The 17,365-nt window shown below is 36.9% G+C and overlaps 1 protein-coding gene and 1 long non-coding RNA gene across 2 annotated transcripts in view; one reads left to right on the top strand and one right to left on the bottom strand.

The window, feature by feature from the left end:
• The window catches only part of LOC139125506 (uncharacterized), a 77,765-nt gene that overhangs the window by 45,657 nt on the left and 14,743 nt on the right, over positions 1-17,365 (top strand). The window lies entirely within an intron of this gene.
• LOC139125273 (uncharacterized) lies at positions 2,767-15,740 on the bottom strand. Its single transcript, XM_070691360.1, has 6 exons — positions 15,600-15,740; positions 15,057-15,282; positions 13,530-13,613; positions 9,964-10,127; positions 6,162-6,425; positions 2,767-4,259 (listed from the first exon to the last, which is right to left on the bottom strand). The coding sequence occupies exons 2-5, from the start codon at positions 15,091-15,093 to the stop codon at positions 6,378-6,380; spliced, it is 333 nt and encodes a 110-aa protein (XP_070547461.1). The 5' UTR covers positions 15,094-15,282; positions 15,600-15,740; the 3' UTR covers positions 2,767-4,259; positions 6,162-6,377.

Here is a 17,365-nt window from a genome sequence, read left to right as displayed (position 1 = left end):
CCCAAAAATGCAAGAAGGTCGTTATTGACGATAGACTATAACAGGTATGGATTCAGAGACGTGTTGGAAGCCATCGATGCTGGTTATTAAGTAAACTATAGCTTTTGTCAGGAAAATCCGTCTCCGAACTCGGCTTTACGTGCGTATAGCGGCTATTCCATTTCCCGACTTCCTATGTTTCTAATGCATACCAAAGCGGCCATCGCCGTGTATCGAACAGCAAGTGACTGTGGCTCGAGGGTAACTTGCATGGTATTGGTTTGAAATACCGCGACGGTTATAGCTATTCTGCATGATAATACATTAAGTAAGCGACAGAAGATTGTCAACTTAATGCTTCCCTAACAAATAACTGGATTAAACGACCGTGATACTAAATATGAATATTGTGAACGAAGTTATCATCAATTATATCGCCTGGAAAGTTAATGTACTTCCAGTTTTCAGGTGTCTGCATTTCATACGCTATCGTACTGTCAAATGACCTCCTCCAGAACCGATATTCACAAAATCTATTCCTATACATAAACTGTTACGGAAATTACCAAAATTGTTCAAGATAAGGCCGTGAGACAGAAATGTTAACATCAGAAAGCAGTACATTTGACAACTTTCTCCTAACGATGCAATCCACTATCGTCAGCAATGTCAATTTTCTTTGGGCATATTTACATTATTCAGAGGAGGATACTGCATGAACGGTCAATTTTGATCGGAGACCAGTATTCTTAAAATAAGATTACTTAAATATTCGATCTCAAACTTACTTACGAAATTAAACGAAAATTTGGAGAGCTCCACCTACCTGAACCGTCACCCAGTCAGTCTGATGTTGCTCTGAAGCGCACGCCAGGACCCCTTGGCAACGATGGAATTTGGCATAAGCATGCTTAGCAACAACGGAAAAATCGCATATCTGCGTCCGCACTGTATACATGGGAGTCTATGGACTGCCTTATACATGGGAGTCTATGGACTGCCTTATACATGCATGGGAGTCTATGGACTGCCTTATACATGGGAGTCTATGGACTGCCTTATACATGGGAGTCTATGGACTTCCTTATACATGGGAGTCTATGGACTGCCTTATACATGGGAGTCTATGGACTGCCTTATACATGGGAGTCTATGGACTGCCTTATACATGGGAGTCTATGGACTTCCCTATACATGGGAGTCTATGGATTGCCTTATACATGGGAGTCTATGGATTGCCTTATACAGGGGAGTCTATGGAGGCGAAAACTAAAAAGTCCTCTAACACGGCCAAATTGATCACATTGTGAAACAAATCAACGTGCACCTGTATGAGGTAGAGTACTATTCTTTTACCAAGTTTGAACAAAATCGCTCCAGGCGTCTCTGAGATATCTGCGTGAACGAAAAAAGTCATAAAATATGCAAATGAGCAATTAATTAATAAGCCACACCCACCAAAATCTAATGAGATCTAAGTCTCATCATGATATTTCCAAATACCAAATTGCATGACATTGGACCTAAGGGTTCTTAAGTTATGAGTGGAACAAAATCTGTCTACGGACGGGACGGACGGACGGACGGACGGACAGACGGACGGACGGACAGACGGACACACACACAGACATTGTGGCGACATAGGACACCTTTGGTGCTTCGCACCCACAGTGTCCAAAAAGTAGATATAAGACAGCTTTCACATATGTATACAAGAAAACATTTTATAATAGCGATATAGCTATATTTTACCACACTTGGGTTACTGTTGTCATTTATATCACCGTTTATGAAAGGGTTGCATAAGATTCAGAAACGTGCTATCAGAGTGATGTGTGATGCAAGGTATAATGCTTTGATCGAGGATTTTTTAAAACAATGTATATAACGTCATTACCGGATACAATAATTATAAGAATATTTGTACTGTTTTTAATGTTTAAATAATCATGCATATATCACAAATCTTTTTACCAAAATTGATCATAAAAGAGTAACAAGATCTAAGATAACAAATGACATATAAAAAGCAAGTTTTGACATCGCAAAAAACGAACAAAAAGCAGGAAAAACCAACTAAACAAATCAAAATAACTGACCAACAAACATTTATTTGCACTCGGAATTGACATTTGGTCATTTAGGGTCATTGACCTGACAGGTGCACTAGAGTGACGGAGTTCAAGCAGCCCATGTTTTTTTCTATTTTTTTTTATGGTCTCCATTAATCGTAGAAAAATTTTGAGACTTAGTTTAGAAATCGCAAAAGACTTAACAAATCAAAGCAACCAACAAAGAAAAATTGTCTTCATTGTTAATTTCCATCGGTCACTAAGGGTCATTGACCTGACAAGTTAAATGTGAAATTTAAGCTCTCACTGTGCTTTCCTGGTTTTTGTCCTCATAAATCAATTCAATAAAAATTAGCCATTGCCAAATAGTGGAAAAATATTATAACTTACAGAGAATAGTGTTTGAACAGTTCTCAAGGAACAGATTGACATATGTCATGTTGGATCAGAAAACATATACTGTCTCATTTAGGAATCTGCAAACAATGCACGATGTTTAACCAGTTGCCTAGCGATTCCCTGTGAACTGTTTGATAACAATGGATTTAGGTCAAACCATGATGTTAAAAGGGTTACACCACATCCACATTCTTTACCAGTGTCATACTGTGATTCCCTTCAGAATAGGTATACACTTAAAAGGAACATTACCATGCTTACCATCATTTACTTATCTTTCCAAACATTTAGCAAATAGACTGATTACCACTAAACAAACGGTACCCGTCATTTATTTCACAGACTCAAGCTCTGTCGTAATCTTCTGAACAAGGTACACACTATGTTTGGCTACATTAATGTATAAACACGTTAAACATTCTGACTATAAATTTGTCTTCAGCAAAACGCTTGAGTATTTTTGAAAGAAAAAGCAAAGTATGTATTCTCTACACAAAATTTCATATAGTTATTGGTGCTGGAAGGGTTACACCACCTTCTTTACCAGTGTGTTTTGTTAAAGCTGCTTCTCCATGTACATTTCACAGCACTTTTCCATTTATGTCATCTTCCCTTCTGAATATCGAAACACTTCCGTAATGGAACAATGGAATTGTTACCAGGGATTGCATATCATTGACTTTTCTAAACCTTGGCAAAGATACTAATCAAATCCAAATAAACAGTACCCAACTAACACGATGGGAACTAATTTGGGATAATCGGATCTTCATATTTCTCAAAGGTTTTAGGTGCCATATAGCTAAATGTTGGTATATTACAAATTACTCATAAAAACATGTGTGTAACTTAAAAAGAAAAGCAGATTAGCTTACATTTGCAGGTGAAAACGACCTTACTTCATTATCAATTATCCCAAATTAGTTCCAATCGTGTTAACTGTGACCTACTGCTTTCACATAGTCAAGTTCTGGCATTAGCCTTTGAACAAGGTGCCAACTATGTTTGGTACAAATTATAAAGTGTGGTACAGAGAAAGAAAATCAATTTGTTACACTTGTAAGTATATACATTGACCATTTTAAATAAGTTAATAAACTACAAATATTCTAACTTTAAATATCCTTTCAGCAAAAAGCTTGAGTATTCTCCAGAAAATCTGTACATTTAACTGAACCCTGTAAAGTTAAAGTGGCAAAAGATGAAAATATTTCATTTCAGAAGAGCTTCACTAAGCCGTGTCCGGTATGTCAAGCAAGGTACAATTTAGTTTTTTTAACAATTGAGTTTTGCCTGGCCTCGATTTCGAATGAGCTTCCTCAGCGTCCACAACAGATATTTCTTTGTTTATAACATTACATTCCAAGTATTCCAATACACAAATCACCACGCCTACAAAGGTAATATAGAATGGTGGCGTCTTTGATTTTCATTGAAAGTCTACAGCAATGAACAGAAGTAGTAATTCGCGCACTGAGATAAAGTCAGTAAACGTATTACTCCTATCTCCATGGGCAGTGCGTCATGTATTTCCAAATCAGAGTTTTTCTTTCCTTATACCACCTTACTGTTCCTTTCTCTCTCTGAACGGACATTGGCCCTGCAATATCCTTCATACTTTTACTGCTATCGCCTGGAGTGTATGGAGGTGGAAGCTCTGAGGGCAACAAACTTTTGTGTTATTCCATGTAATGTGGATATCTTGACCTGAAGAGGGCGCTGCTTGTATCCTGCCATCTTTCACATAGACTATTGGAGCTTGTCGCATTAGTAGCGAGCGGTCACTGTTACTTACAGATTGGAATAAATCTATAACAGAGAATGCAAAAAAAGGATGTGAAAACATATTCTAACTGAATATACGTCACTAAAAGTTTGTTGGGTAAAACTATAAATTTCTTATGATAGCCATTGACTTCGTCATCATGATTTTCCATTTATTCAACAATTCAATTTTCTGAATGTTGAAAGCACTTAAGAAGTATTTTACAAATGGGTTGCTAAATTTCAGGTTACATCTGCATCTCTTAATAGGCACACAAATACACTGAAATTTGTCCATGAAAACCAACGAAGGGAATACCGAAAAATAACTGTAGTTAAGTAACACCCATAATCTTGTAAAACTGTATTCAATATTTTGAGAGACACAATTTGCAGTGATGTGGCAGTGTTAGGAAATTAATCATAGGGATAGATTTTACTGTATTTTGTTCAATCTCACGATGGATTTTCATGCCAACAGGTATTGTCACTAGTGACTTCACAAGGAATTTGCGGATTAAAATTTTAACCATAGCTGCAGGAGCACTATTGGATCAAGCAATATTTGCAAGTAAATACTGAGTATTTAAGATACAGCACAACAAGAGAGGAGGTACACAATTCCCAGAACAGGCAGTCTTTCATTTTGTGTTAACACTTGTTGATTCAACATTGACAGTAAATCCATGTTCGAATCTTGTGATTACATTGAGCAGAAACATGAAAATCATTTGATATTGACCCTAATGATTTATATTGACACAAAAGTAACATCCCACCTGGCAACAAAGAAAATGGCTGACCAGAATAATTGCTGTAAAACAACAGTTGTGTTCAGGGTTCTCATTTCGTTAAGCAAGCTGACAGCATACCGACAACAATAGTATATCAAATTGCTAATTCATGCCATTAACCTTGTCTAAAAAGCTGACTGTGAAAGGACTAGTTACATTATGTGATATTATTTATATTCGATGGAAGTATACAAATAAGGTGCAATAACGTAATCAAATAAGATAATTCCCAAACAGAGAAAATCAACTTGAAATTCCTTCCACATGGAGCAGAAATGACATCAGTAATTTTATTGTTATTAGCTTTCTGCTATCGGCTGTACCTGGTTTCAAAGTAATTCTACCCAGGTCTGCATGCAATATTAGAACAATAAAGTAACGTGATGGAATAATAAAATTTAGTAAAATCATTTGAGAATTTAGACCACTGCTCTGTAATGATTTTCCCAATCTGCTCCCTATCTATTATCATACATTGAACCTAATCTTTTACAGTACATTGCCTAAAATCGTTTCACTTAATCTAATTCTGCTGTGACATTTGTACGATTGTGTTCACTGTCTAATTATTGTTTGGGTGGTCGTTGATTGAAGTTGTTTAGAAGGTTATAGGTCATGGCATTTGCAACCAGTCTCAGGATCAAGCGACTGTTTAACCTTTGAACAGGGTAGCAATTATTTCTCATAATTTCCAAGTGAGCTGTGGTACAAACGTCACCATTGCCTTCAGCGTTTAAACATTGTGCAAACAAAGTCACATTAAAAGACGAGAATATTTGGGAAATTTGAAGATAACTGGATACGGAATAGATTTCGCTTTAAAAACCAGTAACCTAGGATATCATTAGGAATAGACTACAAAGCTTAGAGACTCCCTAGGAAAACACTTTTAGGCTCACAGGTATGTTTTGGTTGATCTTCATCTGTGCCTAGCATCATTTTCTATTGATCACTAATGGTAAACTGAGGAGTTGTTAGTGATGACATATATAGCTTTAAGGCTCAGAGGAAACCCCTTAAGTTGATATCCAAAGGCTCGTGTCCACTGGTTAGTCCTAACTTGTGCCTGACATCATTCTAGGCAGTTCACTTGAAACACAAGATGTGTACTGGGAAATTTATATGCACAAAAAACAATATAATGATAGCCCACCTCCACTTCTCTGCAGTGATCTCCTTATCATCATGACGATGATGCCCCTCGTTCTGGTTTTCATGGCGTAGATGGTGACAACAATGCTGATGATGAGGATGACAACGATCGTTATGGCATCTGCTATTAAAGATTAGGTAGTCACTGTGCTGTTGTACAAAAGTGCCATCAATTTATACAGTTGGAACTGTTGTCTTCTGGCAGGCATCGCAGGGTTCAAAGGTGAGCAAATGCTTTGGCAGTCCTCCACCATTCCTCATGTGACTGTAAAATTTAGGTCAAAAAACAATTTCTTTTACACATTTTTGTATATTTGTATGTTTGTCACATTTCGTTACTGTTTTTGAGACCTTCAGCAAAGAGGGTATGTATAATAGAATATGACCTCAACTGAAATTTGAAAAAAATAGCTACAATGTGAAAACCAATCCAGCTCTTTGAGTGTCAAGACATAATTACACTGTAGAAAGAGAACTTCTTTATCAACGGTACACACAGTGCATTATGGGATACGTCGTCATAATATGAAGTGCAGCATATCTACTGTGATGCAAAACATTACAGTTGAGTACGTTGGCTGTTCATTCCTGTTTTTTTTTTGTAGAAACGGAACAATGGAATTCTCTCTCACATTTCTTCAACAGTTTTCAGTAATTCACATACATGTACATGTACATTGCGAGACACACTTCCCCCTGATGGTACATGTTAGGCCAAGAAAAATATAAAAATTGCTTCTCATTCTAGACATATTGTAAAAATGATGTGGTGATGCGGGGTTTTTTCCTTATCATTTGTTTAATTCTTCAACCAACAAGAAGACGCAAAAAACATGAAAACAACATAAGAATGCACGCCGAGATAAATGCACAGCAGTGTTGCTTAGTATCTTTGTATATCAACAGTTCTGTGGTTTGACTTTAAGTGCAGCAATGCACAGCTTTAACAGCTTAATAGACAGTGACATATATGTACAGTTTTGAATGGAATGTTAGTGTCAGTTATTTTGTTTACGGTTTTGTTTTTTACAGCACTGTGTTATGCACTATCGTCGCGTACTTTGCGTTTATTTTTTCATTTTATTTCCTCATGAGCAGAAACAAAGTATGACGCGGCTGGTCTGAAATGACGCGCGTGAGGATGAGAAATCTTTTGATTTGCATTGGTCTTCACAAGTGTACAAAACCCATCTATGTTCACAGCAAATTGTATACAGAATTTGATAAACATCACTAAATTGGCAAATGTTCAGTGCATCTTGTCACCACTCAAATATTTCTGTTATCATATGCACCAATGGGTAAACAAGAAACAGACCTAAGAGGAAAGACGTGTGTGCTGGCCAGAATAGTCTAAAATTTAGCCTGTCATTTTGCAGGTTATAGACACAATAGCAATTCTGTCTACTTTGTAATGTAATTAAGAGATGACAATTGTAAAATATTGCAGCTTATCAATTGGAATCATCTGTTTACAACAGATAAGTTCATGACTTGTGGCAAATTCTAAACAAACTGTCATTTAATGTGTCAGTTTTGTAAGCAATACAAGATTCATGTAAAACAAAACTGACCTAAAACACCAGTACATGTACATGTAGATGGGAACCACTCGTACTAAGCAACCCCTTGTACTAACGACAGGGCAACTTTATTGACAACACAGGCAGGGCATTCTAGAACATGTAGATGGGAACCACTTGTACCAAGCAACCCCGTGTACTAATGACAGGGCAACTTTATTGACAACACAGGCAGGGCATTCTAGAACATGTAGATGGGAACCACTCCTACCAAGCAACCCCTTGTACTAACGACAGGGCAACTTTATTGAAAACACAGGCAGGGCATTCTAGAACGCTTTATATGATTTGCCGTGAGGTCACCTCATAAAAATACTGTTTGCATGAACCAACTGGATAATGAATACATGAGTGTGGAAAAACATGCAACTTCTTGTTTTGCCATTTAGTCAAAGAAGTTCAATTCAAAGGGTCGCAGGGAAATAGGTCAAGGGGTCAACACCTATAGGAACTTTCCACTCCAAGTCTCACTGCAGGGAATCCCAACCACCCCCTTTTGGACATTTGGTATGACCCTCCCCTATGCAATTCCACACAATAGCAATGGGCTAAACCATTGCTAGTGGGGTGTAAAGTTGTTTTTGTAACGTGGATGTGTTTCAGATGTTGACACTGGTATAACTTGAATCATTATTTGTACAGAGCAGTGCCACACCTCCCCCAGTCATTGTGACTCAGAGTGCATATAGTTCATCTGCTTAACTTCACACCATAAATGACAAGTCTGTAGCTCACAAAACATGTACACAGTGGCTTGGTCACAGTACTCCACATATGACAAAATCAAAATGAGAAAACTCCATGTATGATAACACACTATGAATATTGAAAACAACAGTAATGTATTTGCTTAATAGGGTCATACGTCATGGCAAATTATTGAAAAATACATCAGGACTCAAACGTAAGCATTTTTTTTAATTTCCCTTCATTTGTGTCCAGTTCACAGTATGTGTAAATTTGAACACCACAAAGCAATGGATTTTCATATGCATAACAAGCCTGTTGATTGGCTGATTGACTTGGCACTCTGCCAAGTATCAGTCAGTCACACAAGTTGTCATGCTGGGTGTCATTCACAGTGACTGAGTTCAACAGACTTTGGAAGGAGTCTAAAATACTGGCTTTGTTTCAAGAATAACACACAAAAGACAAACACAGAAATATTGGCGTACAGCCATGTTAGTGAGCATTTCAAAATGGCTCATTTTTTGAGTTGTTCACAATGCAAATTACTAACAATACGGAACGTCTGAGCTTTGTAGATTTCCAAACAACTCACTTCTAAATGATTCAAACATGCACAAATATTCTATTTTGCACCAGAACACATCTATCATTAACGAGTAAAATTTTAACAGAAACAAAAAATTTGTATTAATGGCACAATATCTCTTTTTTGTTGCACACAACTCGAAAAATTTTCAAAATTCTGTGATCTACCACCATCATCTTGCAAAAAAATCGTTACATTTAAAATTCAACAATCCTAATATTCATCCTTTGGTCAAGAATCTCATTTACATAGCAGTGTTAGGTCAAGAGAGAAAAATTCAAGCTGATAGATGGTTAGACTCTAATTGGCTTGACTGCCAGATATCTGCAGCACTATAATGAATTTCTACTGTAGAAGCCAAGTATAAGCCAAGAAGCTAAAACCTTTACATGTTTTGGCTCCATTCTGCATGGTACTGGTTTTACAGATGGGACAGGCCAAGTAGGATATGTGATAAAATTTGTGTGTTGGAAATTTTTGAAAAATCCTATGTGTTCATGATATGTTTAGCTCTGCAACATTACATCATCATGGTTATCAAGTGGTCAACGCCCCGTACAGCAGTGTGCTACAATCCAAAGTGTCACCATTCTAAGTGTTCATTGCAATACACTGGTTTCAATGACAACACTTACTTCACAAAAAGCTGTGATGTAACTCTGGAACAATACTGACAGTGTGTCCAGAAATAGTGTGGTATCTACACATACTTTTGTGCCAACTCTAATTAAAGAAATTCAGACAAGACCTGTAGTTTGTAGTTTGTCCTATGGTGTGACTTGCGCCTTTCTGACTGAACTTGATGTTCATCAACTGAGGATAGTGAATATAAGATTTCAAATTATAAAATTAAAACACGAACGAAAATCTCTTACACAACCACTCATTGCATTTAAAATGTGTATTTGAGCTGAGTAAGCTATATTATGGTGAATGACACCCACCTGCGGTAGCTTTGGTATTTCCGGCACTGGGTCAGTCGTGTCACCGAAATACCAGTTCATTCCATCAAAGTTTCCGGGATCCTTATCCTGCAAGCCTTGGATAATCTTGTTGAAAATGTCTATGAACTGATCTGATGACTCTGTACTCTGTGGAGGCGGTGGAACTGTATGCACAGACACAAAACATCATGTGAGATAGAATCATCAACAAGTGCTGTGGAAACTGGTAATGTACTTCTCAATAGAAAAATTCTAACATGGCACATGGCAAAATTGTCAAAAACACAACTCTATAAGACATTTATAACAAAATATGAGCTAATAAGAGTGAAATACATCGTACTTGTGGTCATTTCAATAATCATATCAACCACATTCCTTGTTCTGTCAAAACTGCAGCATTGCATAGCAAAGTGTATTTCATTTTAGCATGTCAAATAAAAAGCATACATGCATATGTACACTGCATGTCAACAAATTTTGGTACAACTCTACAATATTCAGAATCACTTTCTCTTCCAACAGCAAGATTATGCTTTGGTTGTTGGTTTTAATTCATCAACAAATTCTGAGCTTTCAAGTCTATGCATGGCTCTCAAGTCAATAAACTACAATTTAATGTCTCCCATGTTGAGCTGCACTGGTCCACATTACTGTGTATGAGATGACATTTGGAGATTGCAAATGGACTGAATTGCCAATTACTGGAACTGAGCTAATCAAATGCTACATACTCAGTGTTGAGTCATGCCATGTGCTCATAATTTATCATATACCTCATATTGATAATGTCTCAGGATCAAGTTTATGCATTGCATGGAAATTCATTCTTTTACATTAGCACGTGTACATGTAGGTTTTGGAAGTTTTCAGACAAAAAAATGTCTTGAAGAATTTCCCATTGTTGAGGATATTCTATCACAAAACCAATGCATGACTTTCATATTGCAGCAAGATGTTGATTTACACATACTACAGTCATATTTACAATCATTTAACGATGTAGTGACATAAGATGGTGTCCCAAGATGTGATGCAGTTATAGGAATGAACAGTCTATCTGGTAAACTGTCAAATATACCCATCTTAAATTATTTGCGTGATCTCAAACTGCTTCCCTCTTCACATTATGGAATTTCGAGTAGTTGAAAAGCAAAGGATTTATTACTTTGGCCTTTAAATGTTATGCAATTATTTTTGGCTTGAAATTTCATGTGGGTCAATAAAAGATGACCAGTCACCATGAAGCATAAGAACTCTGCTCTCAACCTGTTCACCCCCAATTCCCTGTGAACAGGTCCACAATCACCATTGATAATGATGGGTTTGGGCTAAACCATGATGGTGAAAAAGGTAAAGCCCTGACTCTAGATTATTTCATGAACAAACTTATCATGCAAGTGAGTACATGCTGATGCACAGAAAACTGAATAAATTTTTCTAGAAATTGACCTGAATAATTGAAACCAATCTCAAAGATGTGTGTATTCTGTGAAATGTTGAATCATGACATTCAACTCTGATGTAGTGGGAAATTCCGAATCATTGTGCATGGTTTTTAGGAGTGTGAGGATAAAATCTGTGGATTTGGTCAATAAAATTTATAAGTGGAGCAAGGGTCAGGGGTCAACATGACATCATCAAAACCCCATCACCTTACATGACCTTTCTGGTAATTCTGTGACAACAAATGCATCCATGTAAAAGGGGATCTGATTGGACACCTAATGTCACCCTGTATATCCCAAACCATGATCAGCCTATCAGAGGCACCGATCTACCTGTCTGTAGACAGTGTATGATTTGCTATCAATAGTGGCATGTACAGCACTGTCAACAGACTGTACTGCTGATAAGCTGAAAGCAATGACTGTTTTATTGGCAATAAATTCAACTCCCTGTTTACTTACTTTTAAAAACTGCTCCTTTTTACAAACCAGTCTGTACTGGTAATGCTGCTAAATAGCTGAAATTTATATTTTTTTGTTTTCTTGTTGCTTAATTTAACAAAACCGAACACTTCTTGTAAAATCAAGCGATATCCCTGCGCAGACCTGACCATTACAGTCCTAGCAAGCCTTCACTTGTTATATTTCCACTATGTATGATGTTTGTACCAGTTATTGATATAAATTGAACAAAACACAAACCATGTGTCATCAAATAGAATTTCTATTTATAGAATGGATAGTTTAACTTTTACTTCCTGTTACAAATGCATATGGCATTCATAGAGTTTATTTTTGGACAATTACTGATATCTCTATGTATCATGTTTTATCATTAAAATTCTGTAACGTGCTGAAAATTGTAAAAGCCCACCAATTATATTTCAAATCTATTAGAAAGTATAATCTCTATGAGAAGAATGCGTTCATATTTTTATTGTCCTTCATGGTCGTGACGATTCATTGCTGATTCCAATGGAATTATTCACCATTAATAGCCAAGTACTCAAAGTATTTTGACAGTAAGGACAATGTTTTAATTATTGAATTTATGAAAAAAACAACACAGTGACGATGTATTAAGCCAAAAGTTGAGACCTTCTAAGGCTACAGAGACCTACATGTACACGCAGTGTATATTATGAAATGATGCATTTTCTGTGCTTTTATAAATACTGTTGAAAAATTGCAGTAAAAATAACAAATTTGTTCCTAGTCATTGGCATTTCATACAAGAGATATTATGGGATAGGTTTTTTTTCAGTCGCACTGGCTGCAAAACAATGTCCTTTGCTTTTTAGCATTGAAGGGGTATGATGGGATAGCAGATCAAGTCTACAGATTTTAATGATATTCTGAATCATTTATCCCAAGTGTTGGCTGTGTGGGAATAGCAAGGTGAAGAATGTTGTGAACTCTTTGCACAGACTTCAGACCCATGACTAGAAGTGATGCACAGATAATCAGAACCAATCTGTTTATTGGATTGAACAGTCATATAAGGAAGACAGTAATAATTAGTCAGATTTTATATTATGAAACAGTCTTGACACAATCAAATAGAGATCATGATTGACAAGGAAATAATTTCAATCATATCACATCAAGAATCATTCGGTGAATTATTAAATATTTATAACTTACAAGAAGTTGATTACCTAGCTCTGATATTTCTGCCTAGTGTCTGTGAAACACTTTCTTTTGCTATTCCAAGGTCAAGTTGACAAGTGTGACTGTAGTGTTAGAGTTAACATTGGTGAACAGGGAAATTATTTTAAATCAATCACTGGTGACTTTGGGATTCCTTAAACATATAGGGATACATGTAGTAGGGATCAAGAACTTGCCCAAGGGCCTTAGCAAAATAGTTTTAGCTCCTATCCAAATCTTTGTGTCTACATATTTTGATCTTGATCAGTGTGACAAGCCATATGTATACCCTAATGTTCTGTCACACTCAGTGTCTATAATGTCAAATTCAGAATTGAAAACCAAATTTAAATCCTTGCAGATATCTGTGGCATGCATGGTAAACACTACCATTCCATATTGCAAACAATTTAAAAGGCAAAGACCGCATCTTTGATGTTTTTATTTTACATTTTTTAAAGATCTTACCTGGCAAAAGCTGCTGCCTCTGGTAGTCCTTTGGTGTACTTTCACAAGTTGATAGAAGACATGCCAAGAAAACCAAACACTGGGCTGTGTGATACAAATGAAACCAAACAGACATACCATCATTCACAGTGCGCTGTGAAAGCCTAGAGCCTAGACAAGGACAGCAAAGCACAACACTACACTGCAGTGCAAATATTTTCAGCAGCAAAACAATATTGTATAAATGACCTCTATATCCACAAGGTCAATGAGTATTGTAGGGGGTTGCTATGGCATAACCTTAGTGCAAGGTTGCACATGATGATTCAGTCACACCCCCACACCCCCTAATTGCAGTGTGGCAAAGGTTCTGTCTCATTTAACCTCAATGGTTTGCCATACATATGTACAACCCCTTACTCTGAGTCACTGATGGGGCCAGTATAACTTGAAGGGGCAGCTAAGTCATTTCTCACTTTATCTAAAAGTCAATTGACAATCTTGTTAAAATTTCGATGGAAAACTCAGGACTGACGCTATGTAAGCACCTGATGTCAACAAGAACAAATCCGAAAACCAGGGATTGACAACTGCCCCTTTTAGTTGTAGAGTACAATAACAATCCATGCTCTGAAATTTTGAAAATACTACCGACACACAGTAAATACACAAGCAACATAAAACAGTTATTCTATAACAGGTTTCTGGCCATATTTTGATAAACTTGAAATATCAATCATGTATTGAGTTATATGTTCACCAAATTAGACATGATGGCCATGATTATGAAGTAATCTTTATGTTTCCATTCACAGGCTGCAATGACAGAGGTACATGTAATTGATTCATGATTTGTTAAATTATGAGTGGTAACACTACAGCTTGTGAAGGATATGTGTGGTTAGCTACAATACTGTAGTTCGAGGTTTTGCCCTGGTATCTTGGTTGAACAGCAATTTGCCGAAATACCCTGGACACACAGCTACAGTACTGCAGCTAATGTGTGAGATACAAGCATGTATGAATTGTGTATGTCAAGATCAAAGTAGGTCAATCTTCTTGGTCAGACATATCGCATATAGTCCGTATTTCCCATGAGGGTCATTTATTATATAAATCATGTAAAGCCAAGATGGGGTAATTGCTTTTGCTGTGTATCGCTGTTTCATTTACATTTTGGGGCAGTCTTTTAACTTTTTGATGCAATTCTGTTTAAAATTAGGAAACTAAAAAAAGGATATCCTTTCTGTTTAACATGTAAACGGTAAAAGTGGGGTAATTCTGGGAGCGATGACGTTTTGCCGAGAAATGGTGACGTTTTGTTTCGTTAGTGACGTACGTTTCCTGTCGCTATCAGTGTCACGCCATCCATCAATATAGAAATTATGTAACATCGAATTCAATTCAATCCATTCAAGAGCGATTCTTTGCATTCACCGTGTTCAATGAACGTGGTCACATTTTTTGGGCAGAACTATCTGTGTAATTTTACATATTACATTCTTAATCCGCAGTTTACAGTTACACATTACGTACTGAAATACTTACCCGCAGAGCCCCATCTCATTGACAATACATCCACCATATTGCTCGTGCACAACCGGCCTTTTACTTCACCTTAGAAACTATATCGCTGTTTAATATCTATATATCCCTATAAACAAAGTAGTCTTCGGGAAATTCACACTGTAAGTTGTACCAAATGTCAGCAGATTTCGTTGTCTGAACTTGTCCGGAATCGAGAGTGGGCGGATCACCGATGAGCTGACTGGTACTGCAAAGACAACACACGACACAGAAATTTTGTGTCACAAACACGTGTATAGTAGGCTTAGAGAACGTAAGGTCCCGTCAGCGAATAACAACATCACAAGAATAACATTTCATCACAACAAATGACGAGAATGCCGAGAATTACTCCGTGTAAAGACAATCTGTCCTTAAGTGAACACATTTCTACCTAAAATGTCCTACGATCTCATTACTTGGGGCCCTCGCCATGCTCGTGTCGTGCCACGCCGGCGAAAAATAAAGCGAGGAGTTTCAGGGTCAAGCTATTGTAATTTCACCATACATATATAAATATCTTACCTTAGAATAACTGTTCTACGATATTGCCTGTAGACAACTGTGTAAACATATGATATACAGGGAACGGTATCAATGTTTGATAATATTAGTGTTGATATGCTGTGTGATCTGCGTGAGCAATATCCTGAGCGCCGGTTCGATATCGATGCGTGACCGTGATATTTTCTAAATTTGCAATTTAAATTAGGGTTATACCATTAGTCATAGGATGTACGGGTAATTGCTCAGTTTGGTGCCTCTATAATTATAAAATAAGTTATTCACTAAACGTGTTGCCTTGGTTTCCGTGTTTAAATATACGGATTATGCCAAACTTTAATGAAATAGCGGTGAAATAATTAACTATCAATGTAAAGAAACTCACTGGCAGTATCTGTACTACCTACATGTAAATATGAACGAGCCTTCTTCCCGCCAAGAGTACGGCGCGAACACGGAAGTACTTTTCCACTAACGTGTTATTTGTTTGTAAACAAAGTGGCCAGGTATCATGGTGAATCGACACAATAGGCTACGTAGTTTTAGCGGGAAGGGAACGCCTTACTACGTCACACCGCCGATGGGATTACGGTGCAGTATTATAGCACAGCAGTCCCTCTAATAGCTTTTGATCCTTGCGTGTAATTTGATAACACTGGGTTATCTAAACGTAACAGATCGTCCATTTTTTTCTGAACATATTGACTATTGTTGTTAAAATATCTGACCAGTGTTTTTGACCCAGACTTCTTAGAGATTGAAGTAATCTCCATTTCATGACTTTGGAAATAGTCAGCCAAGCATAAGGCTGCATTAACAAATAAGAGATCAGGAGAAGGGGGACGCTTGTGGAATTCGGGGGATGCATATGTAATTCGAAAATTCTTGGGGTAGTAGAGGAGGGGACATAAAAGTTTCCTCTTTATCTTTGTGAGGGAGGACCTGAAAATATTTTGATCCCCTTTCGCTACATTTTCTCAATCCGAGGTTTGGTAGTTAACCATAGTTAATAGAAATATGAAGGACATTTTATGTCATTCGACGGTTCTAAAATTGGTAATCTAGAATCATTTTGTTTCATATACATGTCATGACTTTTATCTCAAAAAGTCTAAAGATGTATGAATGCCATTAAATTTTTGTTAAAACGAATGATTGCATGCGCATGTTTATATCAGGGACATTCCTTTTAGTTTCTGGAATTCAAATTGGTAAAATGAAAAGAGAACATTGTTTTCAAATGGGATCGTTATTGTATATTGTGTTTCATATTCTAGTAAATTTTTTCCATCTTTTAACGCAAAAAAAAATAAATGTATCAAAAACCTGACCCTGCCCTGTGGAGAACTTAACAGAAAGTGAATCAAATACATTTGATCGCATTTCACAATCATTGTTCAGTACCCTCCTAATAAAATTAAATTGACTTTGAAAGAGGATCGGTCGCAGTAAAATCATTGCTTAGTCATTACTTTCACGGAAACGACATTTTGAAGAATTGATATTCGACTCTGCGCTGTCGTTGATGATTCCAGATGATTCCAGGAACATGAGAATACACCGCCCCAGTCCATGACCTCACTCACCTTAAGCTTGTTGTAATGCCTCAACACTTCACACAAACATGCCTGGTGCTTTATCTCGGGTCATCTACTCGTTACTATTTTGCAACTTGAATACTCTGCAACTTGAAGTTTTAGTTTAGAATTCTTACAGACGGTATGTGCATGATTTGTGCAGCCAGAGAAGAGTATAGTAAATGTAAGTTATATTTGTATAAGATGATT

This window comes from Ptychodera flava, assembly GCF_041260155.1.
Source record: "Ptychodera flava strain L36383 chromosome 3 unlocalized genomic scaffold, AS_Pfla_20210202 Scaffold_25__1_contigs__length_14229661_pilon, whole genome shotgun sequence".
NCBI classification, from domain to species: domain Eukaryota; kingdom Metazoa; phylum Hemichordata; class Enteropneusta; family Ptychoderidae; genus Ptychodera; species Ptychodera flava.
Note: the sequence above shows the minus strand (reverse complement) of the source record. Positions and strands in the feature narration are given on the sequence as shown.

What these genes read in the sequence shown, in the direction of transcription:
- LOC139125273 (XM_070691360.1), bottom strand. Translation starts at nt 15,093, where the DNA reads ATGGTGGATGTATTGTCAATGAGATGGGGCTCTGCGG. An exon ending in GAGGCAGCAGCTTTTGCCAG is followed by an intron (nt 10,128 to 13,529) that starts GTAAGATCTTTA and finishes CTGTGCATACAG; the next exon opens with TTCCACCGCCTCCACAGAGT. An exon ending in AAATACCAAAGCTACCGCAG is followed by an intron (nt 6,426 to 9,963) that starts GTGGGTGTCATT and finishes TAAATTTTACAG; the next exon opens with TCACATGAGGAATGGTGGAG.